Source organism: Dryobates pubescens, chromosome 26 (assembly GCF_014839835.1).
Source record: "Dryobates pubescens isolate bDryPub1 chromosome 26, bDryPub1.pri, whole genome shotgun sequence".
In the NCBI taxonomy this organism is placed as follows: domain Eukaryota; kingdom Metazoa; phylum Chordata; class Aves; order Piciformes; family Picidae; genus Dryobates; species Dryobates pubescens.
In genome coordinates this window covers 16,883,825-16,904,163 of record NC_071637.1, presented here as the reverse complement: position 1 = coordinate 16,904,163, position 20,339 = coordinate 16,883,825, and the positions used below count along the sequence as shown (strand labels likewise).

At 54.0% G+C, this 20,339-nt stretch overlaps 1 protein-coding gene across 2 annotated transcripts in view; it reads left to right on the top strand.

Moving 5' to 3' along the window:
* Nucleotides 1–20,339, top strand: part of ZBTB46 (zinc finger and BTB domain containing 46) — a 54,763-nt gene that overhangs the window by 18,489 nt on the left and 15,935 nt on the right. For both annotated transcript variants that reach the window (XM_054173630.1, XM_009901766.2), the window contains 2 exons: nucleotides 480–1,443; nucleotides 14,943–15,224. In XM_054173630.1, coding sequence (XP_054029605.1) covers nucleotides 480–1,443; nucleotides 14,943–15,224 — 1,246 coding nt within the window. The remainder of the gene's footprint in view (nucleotides 1–479; nucleotides 1,444–14,942; nucleotides 15,225–20,339) is intronic.

Genomic DNA, 20,339 nt, shown 5'->3' with positions numbered 1-20,339 from the left:
ATTGTTCCTTACCCTGTTGCTGGGCACCACCAAAGAGCCTGGCACCCTCCTCCTGACACCACCCCTCAGATACTTACAGATATTGATCAGATCCCCTCTCAGCCTTCTCTTCTCCAGACTGAACAGCCCCAGGGCTCTCAGGCTTTCCTCTTAGCAGAGGTGTCCAAGTCCCTTCATCATCCTCACAGCTCTCTGTTGGACTCTCTCCAGCAGATCCCTGTCTTTGTAAATTGAGGAGCCCCAAACTGGTCACAGTATTCCAGGTGTGGTCTCACCTGGGCAGAGTAGAAGGGGAGGAGAGCCTCCCTTGACCTGCTGGCCAGGCTCTTCTTGCTCCCCAGGATGCCGCTGGCCACGAGGGCACTTGGCCTTCCCCTGGTGCCTTCCTGCCCACTCAGCCTGGCACAGCTGGAGCTTCTCCCAGCCCTTGGGGAGCGCTCTGGGGGCTCCCTGACGCTGTGGTTTGCTTCCCCACGCAGGACCTGTGGAAGAGGAAACACAAAGGCTCCCCGATGAACAACCGGAAGGAGGAGATGGAGATAGCGTCGCACTACCGGCAGCTGCTGCGGGAGCTGAACGAGCAGCGGCAGCACGGCATCCTCTGCGACGTCTGCATCGTCGTCGAGGGCAAGATCTTCAAAGCCCACAAGAACGTCCTCCTGGGCAGCAGTCGCTACTTCAAGACCCTCTACTGCCAGGTGCAGAAGAGCTCCGAGCAGGCCACCGTCACCCACCTGGACATCGTCACGGCGCAGGGCTTCAAAGCCATCATCGACTTCATGTACTCGGCGCACCTGGCGCTGACCAGCAGGAACGTCATCGAGGTGATGTCTGCCGCCAGCTACCTGCAGATGACGGACATCGTCCAGGCCTGCCACAGCTTCATCAAGGCCGCCCTGGACATCAGCATCAAGTCGGACGCCGCGGACGAGCTGGGCGACTACGAGCTGGGAGCCCCCTCCAGCAGCAGCGCCGACGCGCTGATCTCGGCGGTGGTGGCCGGCAGGAGCATATCCCCCTGGCTGGCTCGGAGAACCAGCCCGGCAAACTCCTCTGGAGACTCGGCCATCGCCAGCTGCCACGAGGGCGGCAGCAGCTACGGCAAGGAGGAGCCGGAGCCCAAAGCGGACAGCCACGAGGACGTGCCGTCCCAGTCCCTCTGGCCCGGCGACGCGGGCTATGGGTCCTTACGGATCAAAGAGGAGCAGGTTTCCCCCTCCCATTACGGGGGGGGGGAGCTGCATTCTGCCAAGGATAGTGCAATACAGACTGGGTTCTCGGAGCAAGGAGGGGGGGATGGCTGGCAGCCCACGGGGCGCAGGAAGAACAGGAAGAACAAGGAGACTGTGAGGCACATCACTCAGCAAGTGGAGGAGGACAGCAGGGCATCGCCAGTGCCATCCTTCTTACCTGCCTCAGGGTGGCCCTACGGCAGAGACCCAAGTAAGTTGTTGTGCTTTGGTTCCCCCCCCCCATTTTCTTGGCTGCAGTTAATGAGGACTTGAGTTAATCAGATGTGTGGTTGGTGTGATCTTACCAGGCTCTGAAACGCAGCAGCTGGCTGGGAACTGAAGAAGGCAGCAGCCTGCGCTGCCGGCAAGCCGAGAGCCAAGCGCTGTGGGCTTCACTTGAGTTTGTCTTAGATGTGGAATCCCAGACCGCTTTGGGTGGGAAGGGACCTTTCAAGGTCACCCAGTCCACCCCCCTGCAGACAGCAGGGGCATCTGCAGCTAGAAGAAGTTGTTCAGAGCCCCCAGACAACCCGACCCGCAACGGTGCCAGGGATGGAGGGGCATCTGCCGCTGCGCACTGCTCTCCCGGGGCATACTGGGATCCTGTGTTTGCTCAGGCTGTGGGGGTGGCTCACAGCTGTCAGCATGTGTCTGTGAAAGTGTCTGCTCCCTGTTTAGCTACCCCAGATAAACCCAACGTTTATTAGGGATGCACCATCCCCTCCCTGCTGAGACCCTCGGTGTCACAGCACTGCAGGCTGCTCCTCCTGTGAGAGAAGCTGCTGCCTTTCTTTTTAACCTGCATCACCCCCCACCAACACCATTAGAATGGTTGAGCTTAATGAGAGAAAAGGTTGGAATTTATTTTAGCAGGTGCACAAACTGATGTCAAGGTTGAAGAATTTCCCTTGCCCAGGAGATTGATGATGTAATTACAGCACCCCCAGGTGTAATTTAGTCTCGGAGATAGCATCTTCAGTATTTCCTGATACTCAGGTGTCGCTTTCTCATGTGTAAGAGAAGCTCCAGAGCCTGTTGCTGGCCATGGCAAGATAAGTGTTTGGGAGCTCTGGAGAATAATGGATTTTTGAGGTGCTACTAGGGCTTAAAATGTGTTCTGATGTGTGACTACTTGTAACTGGAGATGAGTGGCTGCTTCTGAGGTGTATCACCAGGGAGGAAGATGATTTGTTTTCTTGACTTCTTTTTGAATCTTCAGTAGTTGTTTTTCTGTCTGGAGATAACTGGCTTACTTCACTCATTAATCACTGGCAATTAATAGATCCAGGAATGCCCTGAGATGGAAGGTTGGGTGTTTTTCCTAAGGACTTGAAGGGAGCGTGGTACTAAATTTCCTCAAGCTGACTTGAAAGGCTTTGTCTGTGCTGTGAGTTTGCCTTGTTTCATGACGTACCAGAGCCCAAGGCAGGCAGGGGAAGGGTGTGTGACATTATAAACCCTTATGCTGCCAAATGCAGATGAAAAGAGCAATATAAATAGCACTGAAAGTCTGAAGAGCCTTTGTGGGCTGAAGAAAGGATGTTGAAGTTGCTTACACACTGAACTTCAAATGTGGTTTTCCCTGAGTGGGAAACTCTCTGCTAGTGTCTGTAGATCTTTGCTGGTCTACACTTAACCTGCTGCAGCAAACTTGCCTCTGGTTATTCTGATTGGCTGCTGATAACATCTCCCCCATGGCAGTTGGACTCAAAATGCAAGCTCAGGTGAGAGAAGATGATTGCTGACAAGCCCTCCTGCTACCACGGACGTGTGTCAGGGTTGTTCGGAGCCAGCGGGCAGCCTGGGTTCCCTGGAGTGCTGCTCACACCCCAAAAGCCTCTGCTTCGTGGCATCCCATCAGAAGAGCTCTGTCACTTGAGCTGCTGGGAGGTGGGGGAGTGGGTCTGGGTAGGTGTGAAGTGCAGCACATGTGAAACAGGAGTGCAGCAGGAGTGCAGCTCCCCTCGCTGGTTCCCATCTCCGGCGCGGAGAAGCAGCCCTCCTGTGGCCTGCTCCCTCTCCAGGCTGCCAAGCTTGGGGTTCTGCTGAGGTTCATCCTTGGTGCCCCAGATTCGTTCCTGGACTCCCAGAGTGGGTTGGGTTGGAAGGGATCTTAAAGCTCATCCAGTTCCAGCTCCCTGCCATGGGCAGGGACACCTGCCACCAGCACAGGGTGCTCAAGGCCTCATCCAGCCTGGCCCTGAACACCCACGGGGAGGAGGGCAGGCACAACCTCCCTGGGCAACCTGTGCCAGTGTCTCCTCAGCCTCACTGTCAAGAATTCCTTCCAGACTCAATCTTCTCAGAAGCAGCTGAGGGCTGCTGCAGGCTGAGGTCCTATCCACAAGGGAGAATGATGCTCTTGTGTGAACACAGATAATGGCAGAGTCTGCAGTGTGTAAGGAGCATCCAGGATGTATTTCAGCTGGAAGCTGTCTGATTCAGCAGCATCAGGCTCCATTCTTTAAACCAGGCATCCTCCTGCAAGGCTCTCTTTATTCCACTTCAGTTATTTAGAAGTGTCCCTGCCTGTGGTGTTGGTGGCTGAGATGAAAAGGTGCTCCTTGGCTGAGGAAATGGGTGTTGACTGTTCCTTCAGAAGTGGCTCAGAGGACAACAGCTACCTAGAACTCTTTGTTCTCTGAGGCCCATGCACTTTTCTGCTCGATTCAGGTTATTTTAAGATGCTGCTGATTCAGTCTGAAAGCCCTCAGCATGGGGGGTTTGGGTACCCTTCTCAAATGCCTCTGTACTGGGGGACTAACAGAGAGACCCCCTGGCTCTCTACAGCTCCCTGGCAGGAGGCAGGTTGGGATTGATCTCTTCTCCCCAGGAACAAAAGAGAGGACAAGAGGAGATGGCCTCAAGTTGCACCAGAGGAGGTTTAGGTTGGACATGAGGAACAATTTCTTCCCCTTGAGGGTTGTCCAGGCCTGGCCCAGGCTGCCCAGGGTACTGGAGGAGTCCCCATCCCTGGAGGGGTTTCAGAGCTGTGGAGATGTGGTGCTGAGGGCTGTACCCTGGCAGTGCTGGGGTAAGGGCTGGACTTGGTCCTGAAGGTCTCTTCCAACCAAAACAATTCTGTGAGCATGGAAACAGCCACTGGAGCAAGAGATTTTTTGCCTCTGCCATGGGGAGAATCTCCTCTTCCTCCCAGGAAGGCTGATCAGAGAGGGCCTGCAAGGCACCCCCAGCACACCGAGGTGCCAGATGGGGGACGTGCTGAGCTCCTGGCTTCTCCAGGGTGCTCTCAGTCAGGCACAGAGCCTGAGGAGCACCATCTCCTCTCTTCCTGCTGCTTTCAATCTCCTGATCTGGGTTGCCTGCTTAGCATAAAGCAGGTTGGGTTTTATCTTCCTCATGCTGTTTGGGTTGTTGAGGATGTCAGCCTGGGTGTGAAGCACTGATAGCTGTGCTGGCCTCACTGAGCCACGGGGACTCCAGGCAGCAGCTCTCCAAAGTGAACTGGAGATGGCCTTTAGAAAGAATGACTTTAAACAAGCCAAGAAGAATTTCCTTCACAGCCTTGCCAAAGCAGCAGCTCTGCCTTTGATTTTTAACCCTTTATTCTTGAATTTCCTGGGCTGCCTGAAAGAAACTCAGTGGGGTTTGTTAGGAGTTACTCTGACTTTTTTCAGGCTAGAGCTCAGAAGTCTTCTGCCTTGAGCGTCTTCACTTTCAGTCATAGAATGGTTTGGGTTGAAGGGACCTTAAAGATCAGCCAGTTCTAACCCCCCTGCCATGGGCACCTCCCACCAGCCCAGACTGCTTGAGGCTTCATCCAGCCTGGCCTTGATCACCTCCATGGAAGGGGCAGCCACAGCCTCCCTGGGCAGCCTGTGCCAGTGTCCCCCCACCCTCACTGTCAAGAATTTCTTCCTCATCTCCAGTCTCAATCTGCCCTCCTCAAGCTTCAATCCATTCTCCCTCATCCTGTCACAGCTGCCCTTGTAAAAGGTTCTTCTCCAGCTCTCTGGAGCCCTGCAGGCACTGGAAGGCTGCTCTAAGGTCTCCCTGGAGCCTTCTCTCCTCCAGGCTGGACAGCCCCAACTCTCCCAGCCTGTCCTTGTAGGGGAGGGTCTCCAGCCCTTTGGTCATCTTGGTGGCCAGCTGCAGGTCCCTCTTATGCTGGGGGCCCCAGAACTGGAGGCAGTGCTGCAGAGGGGTCCCAGCAGAGCAGAGGGGCAGAATCCCCTCCCTGTGCTGCTGCTCTCCCTGCTCTGGATGCAGCTCAGCACTCAGCTGGCTCTGGGCTGCCAGGGACCATTGCTGGCTCCTGGGGAGTTTGTCACCAACTGACACCCCCAAGGCCTTCTCCTCAAGGCTGCTCTCAAGCTACTCCCCATCCTGGCTGTGTTTGTGCTTGGGATTGTCCCAACCCAGGTGTGGGACATTGGACTTGGCCTTGTTGAACTTGAAGAAGTTGCTGTTCCTTTAACATCTCTGGATGAAGGTTTCATAGGCTCACACATCCCAGATGCCTGGGCTCCAGGCTGGGTGGTGTTTAAGTGGCTCTGGCCAAAGAGGACAGTTACCTCCACTGGAAAAGCTGCAGAATGTTGATGCTTTTGCCTCTTCATACAATGGAAAACTCTGTCAGTTGGAGGGTGTCTTGTGAAGGATTTAGTGATGGGTTTAGTGCTGTGTTGGTTCAAGCAGAGCAGTTGTGATTCAGGCATTTATTTCTAAGGAAATACTCCCACATGTCTTGGGAGCCTTGGCAGCCTGAAGCTGTGAGTGAGGTTTTCTCTGCCAGTTGCCTGTGAGATGTAAGTGATTGTTTCCAGAGCAGTCACTGCCGTGGCTGTGCTGCTTTGGGGACTTCTGCAGCTGGGTTCCATGCAGTGAAGCTGTTGTGTGCTGGAAGAAGAGCTGCAGGGTTTAAATACAGCCTGAGTAGTGACCTGCATGGGGAGGGGGGACAGGACCTTCTGACTCTGCAGACTTCCAAGTTCCTCCTAATATTTTCCCATCAGCATCTTCAGCCATGCAGAGCTTTCCTCCTCCCTCATGGGGAGGTTCAGCTCAGCATTTTCCAGTGTCAGGATGATCTCTGTCTGCTGCAGGGAGCTGTGCTGCTGCTTCCGGAGGCAGCTGCTCTCAGGAGCCTCTTCCCATCCCTTTTCCTCTCTGGGTTTCTAGAGAGCAAATGATGCTGACAGGAGCTGCTGGCGAGCAGAGAGGCTGAGCAGTTGGATTATCTAGGGAGCTGACATGTCAGAAGGCTTCAGAGGGAGGCAAGGAAGAGCTGGGTGGAGCTGAACTTTGATTTTGTGTAGATGAGGTCTCTGGGTCTGGGTGAAGGTAGGTTGGTTGTGGAGGTTGTTTTAGAGGATGATGATCTCCCTTCTGAGGACAGGATGAGGGAGCTGAGTCTCTTCAGCTTGGACAAGAGGACACTGAAAGGCTGAGGGAGCTGGGGGTCTTTAGCCTGCAGCAGAGCAGCCTGAGGGCTGCCCTCAGTGCTGGGGATAAAGCTGTGAGGGCTGGAGCCAGGCTCTGCTCAGGGATGGCCAAGGACAGCACAAGGGGCACTGGGTGCCAGCTGGAGCAGAGGAGCTGCCAGGGGAACAGAAGGCAAAACTTTGTCCCTGTGAGGTTGACAGAGCCTGGAGCAGGCTGCCCAGAGAGGTCTCTGGAGACATTCCCAACCCACCTGGATGTGTTCCTGTGTGACCTACTCTGGGTGATCCTGCTCTGGCTGCAGGCTTGGACTGGAAGATCTTTTCAGGTCTCTTCCAACCTCTAACCTTCTGTGATTCTGGGACTTTAATCCTTGCAAAAGAAGTGTTCTCAGCAGGCTGCTGGGCTTCAAGGAGCTCTTTCACCTTTTCAGTGCTCTTCAGAGCTTCCCTTGCTATTTGAATTACTTGGAAGAAGCCAGTGCAGTCTCCCTTGTTTCTGTGGTGATTTTTGGTGACCATATCAGTCCCAGGAGTGGAATAGTGACCTTCCATAATGAGAAGAGGGAAAATAAGGAGAGTGGGGTTTGTGTTCAGGCTGCAGGTGTTTCAGAGAGCTGTGTGGTACTTCAGCACCTTCAGGCTTTACATGATGCTTTGGAATCAATCCATTTACCTGGCCTGGAGAGCTGGTGGTTAAAAGAAGGGAATTAAAAGGATGATGTGCAGGTAGCACTGAAAGTTCTCTTAATGGAGACATAAAGACCATGAAGCGTGAATGAGCTCAGAATGGGGCTTGGGAATCTCTGGTGCAGGCTGCTTGGTGCTATCAGCAGTGGAGCTTTAATGCTGGTTTTATTGGGGAGCTGTTTTGATGCCTTCAGCAGTGGCAGTTGGTGGTGCCAGGCCTCCTCTCACAGCCAGACCTGGAGGGGTTACAGATTTGTGCCCCAGTGCCACCCCCAGAATTCTTTCCTAGCTCCAAAATCAGCTGAGCCTGGGTCCTGCATTCCTCCGGTTAGAGCTGCCCAGGTTTCTCACAGTATAACCAAGGTTGGAAGAGACCCCAAGGATCATCAAGTCCAACCTGTCCCAACAGACCTCACGACTAGACCATGGCACCAAGTGCCACGTCCAGTCTCCCCTTGAACACCCCCAGGGACGGTGACTCCACCACCTCCCTGGGCAGCACATCCCAAGGGCCAACGACTCGCTCAGTGAAGAACTTTCTCCTCACCTCGAGTCTAAACCTCCCCTGGCACAGCTTGAGACTGTGTCCCCTTGTTCTGGTGCTGGTTGCCTGGGAGAAGAGACCAACCCCTTCCTGTCTACAATTACCTTTCAGGTAGTTGTAGAAGGCAATGAGGTCACCTCTGAGCCTCCTCTTCTCCAGCCTAAACAACCCCAGCTCCCTCAGCCTCTCCTCACAGGGCTGTGCTCAAGGCCTTTCCCCAGCCTTGTTGCCCTTCTCTGGACACCTTCAAGGGTCTCGATGTCCTTCTTAAACTGAGGGGCCCAGAACTGGACACAGTACTCAAGGTGTGGCCTAACCAGTGCAGAGTCCAGGGGCACAATGACCTCCCTGCTCCTGCTGGCCACAGTGTTCCTAATACAGGCCAGGATGCCACTGGCCATTCTCCAGACCCTCTCTGGGACCTACCTCTCTTCATGTGCACCAGGTGCCCAGCTCGCTGTGTGGATGGAGGTGGCTGCAAGCTGCAGCCCAAAGCAAACCCAGCCCAAGCCCAGACCCTGCTGGTCTCTGTGTCCCTGGGCTGCCTTCTGCAGGAGCACTGCAGGGTGCTGACTGAGTAATTCCAGTTCTCCTATCACCACAGCTGCAGGCTAACCAAGTGATTAGGGGGTCTTGGGAGGAAGAGCTCCTTGCAGTGCCTGTTCCAGAGGGTTAGGTCAGGTTATGTTCAAGTTTGGAAAGGAAAATGGTTGCTTTGAGCCCAGACACTTCTTCCCTGGCTACACCCTGGCTTTCAGATGGTTCCACCCTAAACCAGCTTTAGCTCAAAGCTCAGTGTCTGTTTCCTTTCCCCACCCTGCATTCCATTTTCCCCAGGCTCCACAGCCCTCCTCCTCTTCTTCCTTCTCCCTGTGGTAACAGCCCTGATAATCTGCCTCTGCTCTCAGATCAGAGGCACTGCCCCTCTCTTGGGTGCCCTTCTCAGGGTTTTATTTGTTGCCTGTGCCAAGGTTACACCAGAGTCCTTTCCACAGAGGCCTCCCAACCTCTCAGAGATGGGCTTTGTACTTTTGTTGTTTCTTTACTGAAGCTGCAAGTGAGAAACCAAGAGGGGTGGTGAGTTTGAGCAGAAACTCCAATCCTGCTGTGCAGTCATCACTGTTCAGAGCTTCCCCTTTCCTGCTTGGGGTGCTGCTTCTGCATTCAAAAGGTCCCTGAAGGGGGCTGGAAGGTGGCTGCAGAGGGACTTGCTGAAGTCCTGGAGTGATAGGATGAATGGTTTGAGATGAGAGAAGAGCAGATTTAGATTGGATGTTAGGATGAAGCTCTTGACTGTGTCAGTGGTGGAGCACTGAACAGGTTACCCAGGGAGGGATGAGGCCTCAGCTCCCTCCCTGGGCAACCTGGGGCAGTGTTCCAGCAGCCTCCTGGTGCAGAGCTTGTTCCTCACAGCCAATCTCAATCTGCTCTGCTCTCATTTCAGACCACTGCCCCTGGCCCTGGCCCTGCAGGCCTTTGGGAGCAGTCCCTCTGCAGCTTTCTTGTAGCCCCCTTCAGGAACTGTGAAGCTGCTCTGAGGTCTGCCTGGAGCCTTCTCTTCCCCAGGCTGCACACCCCCAGCTCCCTCAGCTTGTCCTTATGGCAGAGATTCTCCACCCTCCTGAGCATTTTCCTGGCCTCCTCTGGACTTTCTCCATCAGCTCCAGGTCCTTCCTGTGCTGAAGGCTCCAGAGCTGGACACAGCCCTGCAGGTGAGCTCTCACCAGAGCAATGGGGCAAGAAGAGAGTTGGGAAATCACAGCCTTGAAGGAAACCAAACCTTTGGTTCCATAAGGATCCACTTAAGAGATCTTAACAGCCTTTAACATAGTGGTGGTTTTTAATGGTCATATACATGGTGATCAAGTATCTGAGCTTGCCTGGTAGTTTCCTGAGTGATGAAATTGGAGCTCATTTGGAATGCTGTGCACACTTATTGCATCCACATGTGGCAGGAGCTCTGGGAAGCAGCTCTAATCAAAGCCAACACAGCTCATGGCATCGCTTCCCCGTGTGAGCGGTGCATGAGGGTGCTGGGCAAAGAGGGACTGGGGAAGCACTTTGGAAGGAGGTCTGCTGGGGAGGAGGTCTCTGCAATACAGGCAGCAAGGGTATTTTTAGCAGCTGGTAAGAGATTGCCTTTTTTCTTCTGGCCTTGTTGCTCCTTTGTTGTTGGTTGGTTTATTCCCAGGCAAACACTGGGCAATGAAAGCAGGTTGGTGGTTTTTCCCCCTGTGAGTTTCAGAATGAATGATCTCCTTTGCACAGGCAGAGATCAACCCAGATCTTCATAAGCTCACACAAGAAACATCATCCCTGAAACTTTAAATATGTTGTTAGAGAATGCCAGGGTGGGGGGTGGGAACCACCTCTGGGGATCACCCAGGCCAAGCCCTGCTCCAGCAGGGCTCCCACAGCAGCCTGCCCAGGAGCACAGTGCCCAGGGGGGGTTGGAAGCTCTCCACACCAGGAGACTCCACAACCTCTCTGGGCAGCCTGCTCCAGGGCTCTGCTCCCTCACACCAAACAACTTTCTCCTCATGGAACCTCCTGGCTGCCACTCTGTGCCCATTGCTCCTTGTGCTGTCCCTGGGCACCACTGAGCAGAGCCTGGCCCCAGCCTCTTGCCCCCCACAGCTCCTTCAGCTCTTGCTGAGCATTGCTGAGGTCCCCTCTGGGGCTGCTCTTCTGCAGGCTCTCAGCCCCAGGGCTCTCAGCCTCTGCTCCTCCCAGAGCTGCTCCAGGCCCCTCAGCATCTCTGCAGCCTCCCCTGGACTCTCCCCAGCAGTTCCCTGTCTCTCTTGAGCTGGGGAGCCCAGAGCTGTCAGGCAGCTCTGGGAGGATACTCAACACAGGTAGAAGAACCTCAGACAAGTCTTTAATTTCAGCTAAGTTTTTCCAGATGAGTTTGGCTCAGGTCAAGGTTTGGCAGGGCCCTTGAAAGCAAAGCTGAGTTTAAGAAGCCCCTGCTTCCCCTTGGCTCTTCATTGCACCCTCCTGGTGGCCTGCAGCTGTGCTGGGCTGGGGAACTGCTCTGGGCTTTAAAACAACGTTTTGAACAAACCAGTTTATGTCTAATGCTTTGATTCCTGTCTGGGGTTCATCTCCAGTAACAACCAAGCAGGACAAGAGGTGGAAGAGCTCCTGAGAGCTTCCTGAAATGTTCCAGGTTGACAGGGAGGACTGGAGAGCTGTGGCTGCCAGCGCTGGGCTGCCCAGGGCCTGTTGGCTGGCTGGGTGCCCCCAGCTTGCTGGCAGTTGGGGCACTCTGATTAGGTAGGCAAGGGCTTGCTGGAGCCTGGTGTGTGACCTCGTTCGTCCTGGAGGCTCAGGAGACCACGGGAGAAGCATTGCTGCTTTGAGCTGCTGCCAAAGAGAAAGGGGCTTTGAAGAGAAGATGACAGGCTCCTTGGATCTGCTCTTGCCCTGAGACTCTAATCAAAGGAGCAATATTGAGGAATAGTGACCTGCCAGAGCGTTGCCTTCAGTGCTTGGGGAAGAGCTTTGTTTCTGCTTTGAATCCTCCAGCAGCAGCTGGAAGCCCACTTGGCTTTTATTTACACCTTTCTCTCCTCCCATGGGTTAGTCCTCCAGCCTCAGATTCTAGAAGCTCCTCAACTATGTCCATGAGAGAGCAGGGATGGAAGGGGAAAGGAAGGAAAAATGGCTTAAAAAACACCCAAACAACAAATGATGAAAGGCAGGGACAGGAGTGGGAGTCTGGGAAACAGCAGGGAACACCACTGGGGTTACTGGGAAGGTAGAAACAGGAGGCAAAGGAGGAGGAAATGGTGTAAGAGAAATGGATGCTGAGGAGGTTGAATCATAGAACAGTTTGGGTTGGAGGAGACCTTTCAAGCTCACCCAGCCCAACCCCCTGCCCTCAGCAGGGACATCCTCCCCTGCAGCAGCTTGCTCACAGCCTTCTCCAGCCTCACCTTGCACAGCTCCAGCCATGGGGCCTCAGCTGCCTCCCTGGGCAACCTGCTGCAGTGTTCCAGCAGCCTCCTGGGGCACAACTTGTTCCTCCCCTCCAATCTCAATCTGCTCTGCTCTCATTTCAAACCCCTGCCCCTGGTGCTGTCCCTGCAGGCCTTTGGGAGCAGTCCCTCTGCAGCCTGCTTGGAGCCCTTCAGGACCTGGGAGGCTGCTGGGAGGCTGCTCTGAGGTCTGCCCAGAGCCTTCTCTCACAGACCAGAAGCATCATGCTCAGGACACAGGGAGAAGTTTGCTGGGTCTCAAACACTGGAGCTATTCAAGCAATGTGTGGCCATGGCACTCTGGGACATGGTTTAATGGTCATGGTGGTGGTGGGTGGGTGGTTGGACTGGCTGACCTCAGTGGCCTCTTCCAACCCAAATGGTTCTGTGTAAAACAGCACAATACCCACCCAAGGCACTTTGCTAAAGCCTCTGTGTTGGGGAAGGCAGGCTGGTGTCACAGAGTAACTGCAAAATAATGATCTGCTAAAGAGACTAAAGAGCTCAGGTTTTGCCAGCAGCATTAATCCCCTGCTGAGCTCTCTGCCCCTGCTGGCATTTCCTACCAGCGGTGCCCGGAGCCTGCGCAGGGCAGGGGCAGGGCAGGGGCTGGCTGGAGCTCCACCTGATCCCTCTGCCTGCAGTCACTGCACACCAGCACCTCCTCTCCTGCAGCTTGGGCTGTGGGCTCTCCAAACGCTGTAGTGAGCAGCTGAGCTGCCTGGGCAGGGGAGCAGCAGGGGCTTGGAGGAGCTGCCTGGGCAGGGGAGCAGCAGGGGCTTGGAGGAGCTGCCTGGGCAGGGGAGCAGCAGGGGCTTGGAGGAGCTGCCTGGGCAGGGGAGCAGCAGGGGCTTGGAGGAGCTGCCTGGGCAGGGGAGCAGCAGGGGCTTGGAGTCAGAGAAAGCTTTGGCTAAATCTCCCCCAGAAGCTGCACTGAAGGGAAAAGGGAGAAGTGGCTTTGGAGGCACCGTGAGGAGGAACCTGATGGGGTTTGGGGTTTTGGTGTAGCCAGAGTATTTCAGTCCTGATGTGACTAAGTGGGATATTTATTTTGCTGCAATGTGTGTTTGATTAGGTTACATCAGCTATAAATACTGGAAGCTCTGAAGCCTCTCTCGGTGCTGTCTCTGCTCTTGGCTGTTGAGGGGAGTTTAATGCCTTGTTGTGGTTACAATTAATCTGCCTGTGCTTTAGCAATTAGTGTTTATGTGCAGCAGGCAGCAGCAGGCTCTGGCAACTGTCAATCAGCATCTGGAAGTGGCTCTGCAATGGGCCTGGAGAGAGCACAAGGTGATCTGCTGCCTGCCCAGTCAGCTGGCAGCACCATTTTGCTGTCACACAGCCTTCTGGCCCCAGCTACCGTCTGAGCTGCGCCGGGTGGGCAGCGAGGGGCAGGGCAAGAGCGGTGCTGAGGCATGGATTTGATGAAGCTGTCTGCAGCATTTCCCACTTTAATGGGCTGCAATTTACCTTCCTCACCACCTTCTGTAGCAGCTGCTGGGTTTTAAACCCTGGGAATTTCCCTTTATGCTCAAATGTTTGGTTTTAAAACAAACTTCATTAGCATCTAGACAAACAGGCTGGAAACAGTCCCTCTGCAGCCTTCTGGTAGCCCTCTGCAGCTCCTGAAGGCTGTTCTGAGGTCTCCCTGGAGCCTTCTCTTCTCCAGGCTGAGCAACCCCAGCTCCCTCAGCCTGGCCTCGTAGCAGAGGTGCTCCAGCCCCCTGATTAAGCTCAAGCAAGAGAATCCTTCAACTAGACCTCTCCAAAACCATAACCCATTCTCAGGGAGGAGCTCAGCTCCTCACAGCTTTGCCTTTGTTTGCATTCACTAATTGATGTGTTTGTTAATAATCCATTAAGGTTCTAGACAGCTTCTCTGTAGGTACCTGTTGGCAAGTGGCTAATCTGTGTCTTTGGGCTTTGTTGTTCACTGTCATCCCTGTAGAAAACCTTGCCCTGAGCTGGGTGCTGGGAGCTGCTGATTGCTGTGTGGTTTGCAGATAAGTGACCCCAAAGGGATTCACTCCAATCAGCAGCCTGCTGCTGTACCCTGTTTAACACTGGAGGTTTCAAAACCTTCATCATGGGGATGAAATGAAGGACTGAGAAGTTGGACCAGGGGAATAAAATGATGGAAAAAACCCCACCAGAACTTAAAGCATTTGAGTGCAATTTCAGTACTAGCAGGGTCCTGAAATCTCAGCTTCAAATCAATCCATCAATGATTTACTGGTTGTGGGGAGCTTGCACCCATCTCTCCCCCTCTGCCCTGCCTTTACCGTGCAGGGCACTGAAGGTCCAGCCCAGTGGCACAGCAGGGCACAGGCTGGAAGAACACAACCCCTCAGCTGTGGGGAGGGTTTCTGTGGTGCTCTGTCTGAACAGCCAGGTTTGCCTGTGGGAAAGGGTAGATGAGAAACCATCATAGAATGGTTTGGGTTGGAAGGGACCTCAAAGCTCATCCAGTTCCAACCCCCTGCCATGGGCAGGGACACCTCCCACCAGCCCAGGCTGCTCAAGGCTTCATCCAACCTCATCTTGAGCCCCTCCAGGGAGGGGACAGCCACAGGCTCCCTGGGCAACCTCTGCCAGTGTCTCACTGCCCTCACTGGGAAGAATTTCTTCCTCATCTCCAGTCTCAATCTGCCCTCCTCTAGCTTCAGTCCATTGCCCCTCATCCTATCACTCCAAGCCCATGTGAAAAATCCCTCCCCAGCTTTCTTGTGTCCCCTTTCAGCTACTGGAAGGCTGCTCTAAGGTCTCCCCAGAACCTTCTCTTCTCCCTGCTCAACAGCCCTAACTCTCCCAGCCTGTCCCCACAGGGGAGGTTCTGCAGCCTCTGATCATCTTCATGGTTTCCTCTGGACCCACTCCAGTAGTTCCATGTCCTCCTGTGCTGGGGGCACAGGCCTGGATGTAGTGCTGCAGGTGGGGTCTCAGCAGAGCAGAGGAGTAGAGTCACCTCCCTTGTCCTGCTGGTCACAACACATGAGGAGTGGCAGTGAGGCCAAGCTTGGTGGTGGTCAGTTCCTGCTGCTTGGTCACTGTGCCTCAGGGCTCTCTGTGTCTGACAGCATCTTCCCTCCTGCAGGTGCTGACGTGACAGCCACGGAGCCCAGCAGCTCTGACAGCAGAGTGGAGCGGCCAGACCCTTACAGCCAGGTGGAGGAAGCCCTGCTGGGGGGAGAGGGCAGCTACATCTCCCAGCCCCTCACTCCCGAGAAGGAGGACGCGCTCCAGGCCGCCACCGTCGCCAACCTGCGCGCAGCTCTCATGAGTAAGAACAGTTTGCTGTCCCTGAAGGCTGACATGCTGGGAGAGGACAGTTCCCTGCTCTTTGAGTACCTCCCCAAAGGCACCCACTCTCTCTCTCGTAAGTTTGTCTTCTCAGCTCTTTCTGGGGGTTGTGTGGCTGACTGCCAAGGGAGAGGAAGGTGCAGGTCGCTGCCTCCTTTGTGGTTAGAGCCAGCTTTAAGTCCTGCTTAATCCCCTGTCCCATAGCACTTGGAAACCTGGGGCTGGTACTGAGCCAGCTTTCATGTTCATTGCTGAAGCCATGAAAAGAAGTATTTGGTGTGTGTATATGCAGCCTTCATCCTCAGCCTCCTCTTCTACTTGATTGCAAAATGCTACAGCCCAAATGAGAAGTGGTGGTTGGGAGCCTTGTGCTGAGCAACGAGAGGGTCGGGGGCCTTATGTTAAGCAAGGTGGCTCCAAAGGGCTTGGATCTGAAGCTGACTGATGTTAGTCTTGCCTGTTGCTCCTGTGGCTTGCCTGGTCTCCTAGCTGGTCACTTCTAAACCCCTCAGCAAGGAGCAGCTCTGGATTGTTTTGTTAGATTTGCACCTGGAAGTGAGAGTTGTTCTTCCTGCTGGTCAGCTGCTGCAGAGAGCTGGGGTGTGCCCTCATGGGGGGGCAGCTTGGTTTCCCTCCTGCTTTTGTGTTCTCTTCACTGCAGTCAGAAAAAGCTTCTCTTGTGTACCAAGGAATGCAGACAAATACTGATTCTTGCTCATGCTCTGGGGAGATGGGGATAGAACTTGAGACATAAAGCAGAGCAAGGGCTGCCTCTGAGTGCTGTGTGTGAGCTTCCTCTGTGCTGGGATAAACAACCCTGCTGATTAAATACAATGAAAACTTCATTTCTCTTCTTCTGGTTTTCCTTGGCTCAGTGGGAAAAGGTAACTGGTGACAGTCACCCATATGGTGAAGGGAAGAACTGCACAACCTAGTGTCAGCCTCAGGATCTCTCTCTCATGTCTGAGCTGTAGAATTGCTTTTAAAATGTCTAAGTTCAGAGAGGCAAAATAAACCTTGTGCCCTGCTCTGTGGCTTGGCTGGTTGAGGGGGAAGTCACTGGTGCTGCACTCTTCTGGTTCAAACCATCACCCTTTGCCTGTCTCAGCAGGCCCTGCTCAAAAGTCTGGCCCCAGCTTTCTGATGGGACCTGGTAAGCACTGGAATGCCACCTGAAGGTCTCCCTGGAGCCTTCTCTCATGCAGGCTGAGGATCTTTGACTTTATGGAAGCAAAGTGAATTGCATAAGGGAAAGAGAGACCTGCTCACCTGGTCTGGAGCTCTCACCCCAGCAGATGAGGCTGTGTCTTGGGGAGAGGATTTCTCACAGAAGCAGGCAGTGAGGGGAGGCATTTTTCTTCCATCTCACTCAGACTCACAGGTATTGATTTCTTCCTAATCACTGGAAAAGGATGTTCTGATCTGTGGTTCAGTTGCTTTGAAGTGGAGGTTCCTGGATGCAATGGGCCCTCAAGCTTCGTGAGGATCTGCAGCCTAGGAACTCAGTGAGCAGATCCTGGTGCTCTGGAAGCAGGCTCCAGCTCAGTGCTGGCTTTGTGGGTGTTCTTCAGGGCTCTCCTCAGACACAGTTTGAGGATGCTGAGCCATTTGAAGTCCTGGGTCATATGAGGGAAAACCAACCAAAACACCACCACCACCACACAGGTAGGGGAGCAGGCAGGAGGCAGCAGGGAGGGAGAGAGAATCCCTTTTGGAAGCCCAGAGCAGCAGTCTTCAGCTGTCTGGCCTGGAAAGGAAAGACATTAATTTCAGCAAGTTTAAGTGATCAATCTCACTTGAGTTTAAAACCATGAAATGTGGTTTTAATCTGAGCTGCTGTCCCTGGCTTGTCTCTCCTGCAGCACTGCAGTAAGTTACTGATTCAAGGAGCTGTGTTCTCATTTATTTTTCTTTCCTGGAGGAAGAAAAAAAACTTAATGGAGATAGACAGAAAAGAAAACTAAGAGTGTATTATCCATGTCTAAGCTGATGAGCCTCTTCTGCAGGGGGTATTCCTGCCCAGGTTCCTGCAGACATTACAGGGCTGGGGTTTTTTTATTCCTCATGGCTTGAATTGTTGTAGCAATCATTAGGAGATACCCCAAGGTTCTCATTTTATCCCATGTTCTTGCTCCTAATTCACTGAAGGGAGGTTGCAGCCAGGTGGGGGTTGCTCTCTTCTCCCAGGCAACCTGGGACAGAACAAGAGGACACAGTCTCAAGCTGCACCAGGGGAGGTTTAGGCTGGAGGTGAGGAGAAAGTTCTTCCCAGCAAGAGAGATTGGCCATGGGAATGTGCTGCCCAGGGAGGTGGTGGAGTCCCCATCCCTGGAGGTGTTTAGGAAGAGACTGGATGGGGTGCTTGGTGCCATGGTTTAGTTGGTTAGATGGTGTTGGGTGATAGGTTGGACTTGATGACCTCTGAGGTCTTTTCCAACCTGGTCAATTCTGGATTTATCCTGTAGGCAGCAGCCAGGTGGCTGCCCAGGCAGTAAGGCATCACAGAACGATGGGGGCTGGAAGGGACCTCTGGAGATTGCTGGGTCTTGGTTGTTCACTCCCTTCTCTGGAAGGGCCTGTTCACAGCATTTGGGTTGTTGTCCATCTGCCATGTGTCTAGGAGGTCACAGAATCACCAGAGGTGGAAAAGGCCTGGAAAGGTCATCTAGCTTAAGTCCCCTGTCTCCTCCCCCCTCCATCTTCCCCAGGCAGCTCCTGTTCCCTCTTGACAACCATCTTCCACCCTGCCTAAAGAGCTCCTGCTCCACCACCACTGTTTTTGCACCCAGCCCAGAGCCAGGGGCAAGCTCCTCTGTAGTGCTTTTAGGCTATGCCTTTAAAATCCTGTTAGAGGCTTTGAGCAGAAAGGTAGAAAGATACAAATCAGTCACTGCTGGGTGTAAAAAGGAGAAGTAAAGATAGTTCTGAACAGCTTCCCTTTGCTTCATGCTGAGCTGCTCTGGCAAAGTTCATGTTGAGGGGAAATTGCAACCCACCACAGCCTCAGCCAGCCAAGACAGCCCCCAGAGGAGCTCAGCCCCAGCCAGCACCCCTGGATGGCATTGGGGGAGTCATCAGGTTTGGTCCTAACAGCCGGGGGGCCACCAGGCCCCCCAGCCTTTGTTGTCACCACCACCAGCACCCAGTGTGCACTGTGGGCACTAACCTGAGGTGAGAGGAGGATCCTCCAGCCCCGAGGGGCTCAGCTTAGGGCTGCAGCCTCTCCCCGTGGGGATTAAATAGGGCAGGGGGTGGGGAGGAACAAGTGGCCACTTGGGAGGAGACCCCAAGAGAGCCCAGGTGCTGTGGGTTTGAGGGCAAAAAGGGGGCAAATGAGGTGGTGGGGTGGAAAAGGGGCAGACTGTGAAACCTGTGATGTTGAGAAAGAATGGAGGTTAAAATAATCCCCAAATAGGAAGTATTGACTTTCAGTGATTGCTGGGTGCTTCTTGTGGCTACTTCCAGGACGTTCCACTCCTCTTGGGTGTTAGATAATTACCTGACAAAGCCAAACAGGATTTTGCTAGGCCAGCATTCAGTTCAACAAACAGAAACCCCACACCCCTTCTGCTAAGGTAATTGTATAGCATTACCATCTCAGCTTGGAGGGGGTTTTGGGGGCTGTTTTCCCACCCATCTGTGTGTGTGGGAGAGCAGGCTTCTGAGAGCAGGCTGTGTGAAGCCAGGACACTGCTGGGCTGAAGAGGAGCCAATGGGTTTAGCTGGCAGAGTTGAACTCTCCCACAGCTAAGCAGGAACAGTCCCTGCCACAATGAGCCCTGTGGTCTCCCCTGTGTGAGCATGGAGACAATCTGAGTGTGAGATGGAACCCTTTGTTCTCCAGGCACAAGTGCAGGAGCTACAAGGAGCAGTAAGAAGAGAGTTTGTCCAGCAGGAGAGCTGCTCTGCTCTGCCATGAGTGGTTCTCTGCCTGGGCAGCAGATCCAAATTTGAGCAGGGGAAGATCTGGATGAGGCACTTGGTGCCATGGTTTAGTTGATTAGATAGTGTTAGGTGCAAGGTTGGACTTGGTGATCTCAAAGGTCTTTTCCAGCCTTGATTGTGTGAACTAACGAAGCCTGGGATGTGCAGGGGCTGTTGCAGCGCTCTGAGGCAGTCAGACAGCAGCATGGCATTTCTGAACCTAACCTGTTCAAACCAATCTCAGATCAGAAGGGAAAACAAAAATCATCAGGTATCCTGCTAGGGAGGTGCTCCAGCTGCCAGCCAGCCTGCAGCTGGGGGGCTCTGGCACTTGCAGGCGGTGCTGGTGTGTGATCACATTGACCTTGCTCATGGACTGGCCAGAAACCTGGGTAGCAAAATGTCAGTTATTGCTGGGTAGCAGCAAGGTCCCCTTGGGAGCCATTGGTTATTGATCCTGCAGAGTGTGTGCTTGCAGATGTCTTTGTGAACCAGAGGCTCAGTTTTCCTCCTCTTCCCATGTTCTCCCAGTCTGTAGCAGTGGATCATCCTGTGCTGCCTGCAGCTCCAGCAGTGCTGCTCTGCTGAGCTCCAGGGTTGACAGTGTGTGTCTCAGCTCCACTTGTGCTGCTGACCTTTGGTCCCCTTGTTCAGTCTGCTTACACCACGTCTGCAGAGCTCTCAGAGGCTTTGCTCAAATGTTTTGTGCCTGGTTTTGCCAAGTGGAATCCAGAGGATTTTACTCCCCATCAGAAAGTCACAGTGTGCCCCAAGGAGTATTCCCAGGGCAGGGGAGCTGCTGATCCCCCACTCACCATCATCACCTGGCTGAAGCTGCTACGGGGCCACATCTCTCCAGCTTCCTGCAGAAGGGGCTCAGGGCACTTTGCTTTGGTTGCCCTCTAAGAGAGGGCACTGGAACAGGTTGCTCAGGGGGTTGTGGAAGCCTCCTGCCCAGAGGTGTTCAAAGCCAGGCTGGAACAAAAATGGAAATGGAATGGAACAAAACTAGAAGTGGGGAGATTCAGACTGGCTGTGAGGAAGAAGTTGTTGCCCATGAGGGTGGTGAGAGCCTGGCACAGGCTGCCCAGGGAGGTGGTGGAAGCCTCCTGCCTGGAGGTGTTTGCAGCCAGGCTGGAGGTGGCTGTGAGCAGCCTGCTGTAATGTGAGGTGTCCCTGCCCATGGCAGGGGGTTGGGACTGGGTGCTCCTTGAGGTCCTTTCCAGCCCTGACAGTTCTGTGATTCTAAGGATGAGGCCTTGAGCAT